General features: G+C 35.7%; 1 protein-coding gene across 2 annotated transcripts; it reads right to left on the bottom strand.

Annotated features, from left to right (window-relative positions):
* Window positions 1-1223: 1223 nt before the first annotated feature.
* LOC145214259 (uncharacterized) lies at window positions 1224-8071 on the bottom strand. Of its 2 annotated transcripts, none has more exons than XM_080082753.1 (2): window positions 6390-8071; window positions 1224-1712 (listed from the first exon to the last, which is right to left on the bottom strand). In XM_080082753.1, exons 1-2 carry the CDS (start codon window positions 7969-7971, stop codon window positions 1330-1332), a joined length of 1965 nt encoding a protein of 654 aa, XP_079938879.1. In that variant the 5' UTR covers window positions 7972-8071; the 3' UTR covers window positions 1224-1329. The 2 variants fall into 2 exon arrangements, with proteins under 2 accessions (XP_079938879.1, XP_079938880.1); XM_080082754.1 differs by lacking the exon at window positions 1224-1712 and adding an exon at window positions 1740-3778.
* Window positions 8072-9256: the final 1185 nt, after the last annotated feature.

Genomic DNA, 9256 nt, shown 5'->3' with positions numbered 1-9256 from the left:
TAGGCTATAGCCCAGGTTATAACCTACTGCAAACAATTGCTTACAATTTCAGCACATTAGGGCTTGTATTTCTGGCCTAAAACTAAAACCGATTATCTCGGGGTTTAAGGGGTGAAAAATAGGTGAATCCAATACAAAATTCTTTAGAATACCTTACATTGCACGAACCAAGAAAAGCATGAAACTCCTAAATTATGTAGGCCTGTTTTAGTCAGTATGCTACAGACGTTTTTTTAAAAAACACGTTTTGGGGTCTGTGGGTAAACCGCTGGGTCATTCTAAATTTGAACAAATTTGAAGCACTCTTTCTTGACCAAACGCGTTTAACAAACCAGCGTTAGACAGAAACGAATATTTTGGGGTTTAAGGGGTGAAAATGGGTAAATCCTTTTAAAAGGTACCAAATTCTTTAGAAAACCTTACGCTGGGTCATTCGGGGTAAAACTTAAAGAGGATCAAATATGGATTAATAACTAACATCTGGATTAATAACAAACATCTGTTAAAAATCGTTTGCCAACCTACCACATATTTCAGTAATAGTTAATATTGTGTTTATATGTTACTTTGGGATTGGCAAGAATGAGTAGGACAGTCAGATGATTTTTGTTCTGAAATACCGTTTCCCGAACGGCGATGTGACGATAGTATTGCCCTCCCCTGTATTTTTTCCTGCAGAAGCCCATGCGTAGGCTACTTGCAAATCTTTTCTGTAAAGTTCGGTGAGAAGCCTTAGTTTTTTAAGGTCAGTTAATTGCTGCTTCCTGTCGAAGGAAACACTACCGGCTACTCGGCCTTACCTTCTGCAGTTCTTCGCAGGACGACGAACGCCGCAGCACAAATAAAGCATTTTGCAGCAAACATTTTAAATACAGTTTAGGCCGTGTAAAATTGTTCTGGCACATAAAAAAACAGCAGTAACATAAACACCTTCTATAGAGAACTATGACTGCTTGCTTTTCTCGAAAGTTGCGAGTTTACGGAAAGCAATCTGTTTGGCTTGAGCAGTCAACCAGATCGCGTCAAGAAAAAAAAAGAATTTCTCACTAACTTTGTTTTTCTTTTGTACACTGTGCAAGTGCGATATGTTCCAGTTTGCTACCTCTTTATAAGTTCTGGGTTTGACAAAACGCTGGCGTATCAATTTATAAACCACCAATAGAGACTACTAGTATTACCGATGAAAAAAGTAACTACAATATTACAACCAACCAGAAACACACCAACATAAACAATCTTTTTATTGGCAGGACAAACTAATCTCGCTTGTTGTAGTTGTTGGGCTAACAGAACACTGTTGAACAATCCTTGTTTATTTATTTAGAGTCATCAAATTCTTGATTTTCTAGCAGTTGCTCTTTTGTATGGGTTGTACTGAAGTGGATAGCACTTTGCAGATTGAAAAGACCAGTAAGCATATTTCTGAGCAAGAATGTGCTGTTCAGCTTTATAAAAACTTTTATTCAATTGTGGTCTCTTAATTTTGTCATGGTTAACCATATCCATGTTTTTGTCTAAACTAGATTCTTCATTCGTTTTTCCATGTTGATTATTTCTTTTCATTTGCTTTGATTTCCGTAAAAATGTAACTGGAGCAACAAGTGTATTTATTTTGTTGCCTTGGTGCCGATTTATATGATGTGATTTTTCAAAATCTGACATTCCATCAAAAGGTAAACAACAAAAAGAACAGATATTTGATGAAGTTTCATCTGAAAAAGTATAGAACAATTATTTGTATCACTTCAATCTATAAGTTAAAAAAGTACTTTTTAACAACAACTAAAAGTTTATATTATTTGCTTTTCCCTGAACATGTACCAATTCTGTCTTAATGGATACATGAACATATTGTTAGCTAAACCTATTAAGAATTTTTTTATCACACTTGTCCCCACTTTAGTTACTACTGTTTGATATTAATAGATTTTATTGTAGAAATAGTTCTTTCTACATGTAAGAAGAAAACACTATGACAAAAAAACTAGGCAATGATTGCTAGTCACAGCTTTATAATAATTAGGCAGCAGCAACCTCTGTCGGCTCTATGTATTCTGTGAAATGACTGTCCAGCAGCTCAAAAGAGTACATATGTGTGTCAGTTAGTGCTTTAACTAGAGAGGTGGCTTTTCTGTATATTGCCAATTTATATATTCCATATCAGGGGTGGTCAACCGGTTAAAGCAGCGGTTCCCAAATTTTTCTAAAAATTTTGCCTGGTGGACCGTTTGCAATTATTTTGATATTTCGCGGCCCTATAAAAATCAAAGAATGCTATAGAAAAAATACAAAACCATTGTTTCTTATAGTACACTAGTGCAGTCACGATTCTTTTTAATGTAACAACTTTCTAACTTAGTGGTTTTCAAACTTTTTCATTGTTTTTTCAAAACGGTCACTTTGCCATTATATCGAGGACTCACGGACCTTAAGCCTGAAGGTGTATTTTAGCAATACGAAAGCTGATTTACAGAATTTTAGCTTATTAGGTATGCAAAATTACACATAACAGCGATCCAAAGACGGTTTGTGACATCACAGACAAGACAGAACACATTACGATAGTGCGCAACCAATTGCATTCTTGATAGTTGTCATGCAATAAAGGCTATCTATTGTATAGTAATGGAGGCAGTGGATCTCTAATTGTACTTTGATTTAAACCTATTCAGTGACACAAATTGACGCTAAATAAGATTATAGAGGCACGTCAACCTTTTCGCGGACCCCGCAAAATTGCTTCACGGACCCCTAAAGGTCCGCGGACCCCAGTTTGGGAACCGCTGGGTTAAAGCCTAAGAGCCACATTGGTTACTGTGTTACCACAAAGAGCCACATTACACATGGGCACACATGTTCATTGCTTCGTGACTCGTCCCTTCCTCTTACACAGAGAAGACCTGTGCTAAGCCAGATGTATTTTAAATGTCGCACACAAAAATAATAATGACACAATTTAACTTGTACAGACTACAGGCCAGTCATTTTCAACAATGAATAGTTTGCACTGTCTAAAACAGTGCTCGTATACAAGGGAGCATCACAAAATTTTAATGAACCATTAATATTTGACTTTCAGGATATTAGGAAAAATATGTAGGTTTCAACTGATGTATAAATGAACCTCCGTATTTTTTTTAAATGTTGATGTCTAACACTTTCAGTGCGGTTGATGATGATATGCATAATGATTTTTCATGTCGCTTTTTTTTCATTTTGAAGGCTAAAAAGATTTTCCCTGCTGAAAAACTTTGGGTATTTTTATCTTAACGCGCATGTGCCCCATATAGGCGTCGAGACGTCGAGTTTTACAAAAATGCAAGGTGGCGACACTAAATTCATTGCAACGTCACTAATGCATTCAACACCAACAATCACTCAATTCAAATCCAAGACTAAAAGACAAACTGCCCATAAAATATAATGATTGTTATAACCCGAAAAACAACAGATAAAAACATAATTAATTTTGGAACACATTGTTGTAAATATTGCTGTTGCTTTGTGATTCGCATTGTATGCAACATCATTCATTGTTCAACTTGTTTCAAATTGACTATGTGCCATCGTAATCAAGCCATTTGCCACATGAGGTTGCAGTTTTAAGTCAAGGTTTGTTGCCATACCGACAGTAAGTTTGTTTGAAAGCAAAATTGTCATCACCACAAACTAACCAAATATTCACAGTGCCCCAAACTTCGACAACAATGTAAGAGCTGCATAAAGCCAGGCAAAGAGCCACATGCGGCCCGAGAGTCGCGGGTTGGCCACCTCTGTTCTATATCATATTTCATGATTAACTATACAAGCCATTTGACATACTAACATTATTGTTAAAAACAAATGGGTCCCCACAAACATTTATATGTCAATTAATAGCTTTTTAAGATAATGTGAATATGTTTAGATTCCAATGGACAAGTTAGCAGAAGGGATCAACCGAAACAGTGGTTTTTAGCCGGGGTTTGGCAACACTGAATCAGGGGTTTGAAGGTCTTTCTAAAGTACAAATACTAGTTTTCGTCAAAATTCAGGGTTTTAGAGTCACTAAAAAAGGCCATTTTTGTTTGCTAAATATCAAAACACTGTAAGGTGGTACTAAGGTTTTGTTTTCTTTTTTAAACGTAACAGAGAGCTTTGTGAGCTTGTTCGTAAGCAGTAAAACAACAAAATTTTGTTGACAGCAAAAACTTATTACTTACATCTTTTTCATATTTGTGTACTGTTGCTAAAAATACAATGCTGCATTTTGGTGAAAACTAAATAGTTTTTGTCTATATTTTTTCAACTTCAATAAATAACTTTACAAAAGTAGTAAAAAAAGAGAAAACACTCATAAAAAAATATTCATTTCTTGTCAAATATGACCAAGTTTGTTTTGGTTTACTCATCTGTCACTTGTTCAACAAAGGAAAATTAATTAAACTCTAACCCACACCCATATATTACTGCGTTAAAAATTACAAATTCAAATATAGGTCGCCTTCCATGAAAGAGACACATTGTTTTTGTCCATACTTTTTTTCTGTCTACAGCTGGTTTGTTTATACTTGTTTGGTCAAGAGAGTGTGCTTCAAATTTGGACAGATGTTAGTTATTAATTCAAATTTGATCCTCCTGAAGATTGACCTTCAATGACCCAGCAGTTCAACCACAGACCCCCAAAATGTAAAGTTTTTAAAACAGTTGTACTGACTAAAGTACATCATCCAGGAGTTTTATGATTTGTTGGTTGGTGCAATGGTAAGATATTTTAAAGAAGTTTCTTTTTATTGGACTCACCCATTACCATGAAATAATCTGTTTTAGTTTTCGGCCAGAAATACAAGCCCTAATGTGCTGAAATTTTGAACAATTGTTTGCAGTAGGATATTTGTATTTAAAATTTTATCAATCGGCCATATAGTTACCTTTACAGCCCATAATATGTGTACACTGTCAGTCAGATAGAAGTCCCAAGGGAGTAACTCACTGGTTTACGATTAAGGCGGTTTAATGCAGACTTAGCTTGACGTCGGACAGACATTTTACAAGACAGTCATTTTGGTGATCAGATATATTTGCGCAGCAATGCTATGTCCTTTTATCAAGTTATCATGCACATTTTCAGTTTTGGTGAAGGTTTTACATCTAAGGCGTGATTAAAACTCGATTCGTATATGTCAAGCAAAACTTTGTGATTGAAAACAGCGATTTGAAAAAACATGTTTTCAAGCTTCGCATTTTAAAATAGCATGATACTTGTATGAAACCGTTCTTTATAGGCAACAAACCAAAATGCATTGTGACATTTTGATCCCATTGTGATGCAACAGACATAAATTGTCAGTGGCAAACAACATCACATCACAATGCAATGGGTCTTTCTTGTTGATTCCTGATGTCCCGACCCAAACAAAGGGATTGGAATTTTGCTCCTGGACCGAACATGGTTGCTATTTTGTGCACCATGTATTGGTAGCTTGTTACCGAAAAAAAAACCTAAACCTTTAAAGGGGTCTGCAACTAGCTTACAGCATCGAAACAGGTGCGCAAAGGCAAAAAGTTTGAGAACCACTGATTTAGACATTCAAGGCCGCATATGGCCCATGGCTTCCAGGTAGTTCAAAAATTGGCCAAATCTTGATTCCAACTAAATATCACAAAATGATTTACAATAACCAGTATGAAACTTGTGGGTTACGTACTTTATGAAGCAAGCTCGTTTCAAAAATTTCATGTGTTTTAGGGGCCTGTAGCACTGATGGGTCATCTGTCATCAAATTTTCAGTGTCCACTTGGGTAACAAACTAACATGAGCATAAATTTGAAAAAAAGTTGACCCTTTCTTGCCTAAACTGTTGGAACAAATCAGTATGAAAAACTTGGCTTGATTAGATTCACAATATTACTACACAATTGACTTGGGACTCATTACCCTCCAGACTAGAAGGAAACCTTTTGGATTGACCTGAGACGAGAACCCCTACTAACTTGACTTGAGATTCAAGTAAAGAAGACTTATCACCCAAACCTGCTAATTACCCATCAATTGTGGCACTTATTATAAATCCTGTCAATCCTTCCAGTACATAGTGCTTTTCCTGCTTTACAATAGGTCTGGAACACAATGGGCCTAGATAACTTTTACAGTGATGATTGAAAAAGGACAAAATAGCCCAGAAGTTACTATATGCTTTGTGTGACTATCAAGCCTGTGTCTTGTGCCTATAAAAATTGTAGAGATATAACAGTAAACTTTAAAGGTGCATCTATGGAACTCCCTTTGCAATGCCCTATCTGTATTTAACATTTTAAACAAAAGTTTTGCAACCCTTTAGAAAGAGCCTTCCACCCCTGAGTCATGGTCTGCCGACTAGAGACTATTTACAATAAAAAACAAGTGTTACCTTTTTTATGTTCACTTCCGCCACATGAAGTTGAATCCGTTATGATTACAAACTTCTGTAACACACTTTCGATGTCATTTTCCGGCCCCGGTGGTCTTTTAATGTGGGGTAGTTTAGTCAATACCTTTAGGTATTTATAGCATTCATTTTTCCATTTCCTTTTTTGCGTTTGGTGAAAGAAATCATAAAAATTCCAGAAACAGTTTTTTCCATATGGAACACACTGCTTTTTGTTCTTTTTGACACTTGGAATTTCAACCACATAGTCAGTTTGGTATGGCCCTTGTATGCCTAAATCCCGCTTTCTTTTTAGACGTTTGGACTTCCGGGAAGATTTAGAATGTGTACCCACTTTATTTTCCTCATGTTGTTGCTTGTCCCCATTTTCAATTGTTGGTGTGTTAAAACCTGTACCTGGTGATGTTTCAGGCGGACACAGCTCATTTTGATGATGTGGATGCTTTATATAAAAAAAGTTTTGAGAAGATACATTCCCAGTAATTATGTCCGAGTTAGTACTGAAGTCATCTTTTGAACAATTAAAAAAAAACACTTCTTGAGTAAGTAGGTCCATCACTGACTGAGGTAGTTTAATGCAGTAAAACTCAGATTTGCTTTGAACTTCACTTCCAACTTTCGGATACATGCTGGCTATCCTTATTGCAAGCATTCGTTTAGTTAAATAGTTTGTAAGTGCAAGACTATAAGCCTCAAATGATAACTGCTTAGGCTCTGGAACAACTTGCAATTGACAAACATTATTTAAGTCAACCTTATGTTTTTTTGAAACCTGCAATCCACAGTTTTCATGTGCCCTTTTTCTTGCAAACTTGATCAGTTGTTTTGGTTTTTCAATCAACCGTCTATGCTTAACAGATGTTTGAAAACTTTGCTTTATTTCACCATATGTAACATTGCATTCAGAATTAGATGGTTGCATTTTGTTTTTCGGGGGTATTTGGTAAGTTTTTGGAAAAGAACAATGGCTTCCTAAATTAAAATTGTGCATTGGGGTATACTGAAATGATGAAAACCTGGTTGCTGCACTATTACAGTGCTGAAAACAGGTTTTGTTTAAAAGTTCCATTCCACTATGGTTTGAATTGAGTGCTTCCCTGTGAACTTCTGAATTCACATTTAACTGAGTCGGTAATACAAATGATGATTTTGAAGAAGAAAATGATGAATCACAGTGATACATATGTATTCTACAAGCTTGATGACGATATACACATCCACACTTCTTCTTTTTAGGTGATGTAGCGATTGAATAGTTCATTTCTTCACAAAGGTTTGGCTTATCATCACACACTGTTATCAAGTTTTGGTACAATGCAGGTTTTTTGACTGTTTCATTTTTTGCAATTTTGTTTGGGCTTACCACACCAGAAGTGGACATTGCCATATTTCTGTTGGCTCGTTTTGGTTTATTTAAATAATGCACTTGGCATTGGATTTGTTGTCCATGGCAATAATCATTTTCAGTTTTGCAGAATGAATGCCTTTCTTTTGAACCAGATGCTTTCAAATCTAATAGCTTTGTCTGAGACACACACCAACTTGCTTCACTGTACTTCACCATAATTTATTCAGATGCCAAATTCGTTTTTGGCAAAACGTCTCACAAAATTTCTGTATGCCAGAAAAACTACTTTGCTAAATTAAAATAATAGTATAAAATTAACAAAGGATTCTAGCTTGCAATACTAGCTACCATATAAGTGATGTGACAAACACTGAAATTTGTCAGTTGTCACACACTTACAGAAAAACTCTTTTGATTTGCATTTTTTATTGTATAAGTTGTGTGGTTTCTGACAACACACTAACATAAGAACACAGTACACATATTTTGCTGCCATATGAATAAAAAACTCACTGATTTAAATAACTCTGCTCTATACGCACCTATCGGTATTTACAAAATTTTGTCTAAAGTTGACGGAAAAGGTACTAAAGCTGAAACACCATTGTTCACGTCAACCGCACCTTTAGCTAATTTTCGGTAGGTGGCTCAGGAGCTGAATTATTTATGGGTCCCCTACTCCCTGAAGGGGAGAAATATTGTTTTTGACCGTATTTGTTTCCTTTAGTGTAACTCTGGTTTGTTATACCACAGATAACTTAATTCACTAGATGCGCAAATCGTCTGCCGACTAAATATTTTAAAAAAATCTCTCGGGTGAATTACGAGCCTAAATAGAATAAGATGTAACTTTTGATGTGTATTTATGTTTTGTTGGTGTATTTTTTAAACATTTTTATTTCGACAAATCTAATTTAATTACCACGAATGCGAATATATTGGTTTTGCCAAAGAACACTATACAGAGGATAGGAAGACCATTGTCATTCTGCCAGACTGAAATTGTGGAATCGGCAGCAGATCGATGAATTTCTTCGACAAAAGGAAATCGCCTGGTCGTTCAATCCTCCCGCCGCTAGCCACATGGGCGGCGTGTGGGAGCGCATGATACCGGGGCTGCCACTCTAGATATTTTATAGCTAGATCTAGATAGTTTTGGTTAAGCCTAGAATCCCTATAGGATGTAAAATTTGGGATCTAGATGATGGCTATAAAATATGTTTTTACCGTTTGTAAAGACTGTAGGAACCGTGCTAATACAAATGTTCCACCCAGATAACCACAAAAGTCTCAACGCTATCACTGCATCAGAAAACGTAGACTGATGAAAAGGAAGAAATAATTAAGCTTCTTTAACATCTAATATAAAGCAATTTATATCAAAAACCTTCATATGTGTTGTTGTTTGGCTAATATATTACAATAAATTGGATTGTTTTATGCTTAGATACGGGTTTGGGTGTTTCGTTTTTCAATCTAGATGTTTCTAGATATTTTTTTA

Source organism: Phallusia mammillata, chromosome 2, assembly GCF_965637545.1.
Source record: "Phallusia mammillata chromosome 2, kaPhaMamm4.hap1.1, whole genome shotgun sequence".
NCBI lineage: Eukaryota > Metazoa > Chordata > Ascidiacea > Phlebobranchia > Ascidiidae > Phallusia > Phallusia mammillata.
The sequence above is the reverse complement of the archived record's forward strand: the minus strand, read 5'-3'. Positions and strand labels throughout refer to the sequence as shown.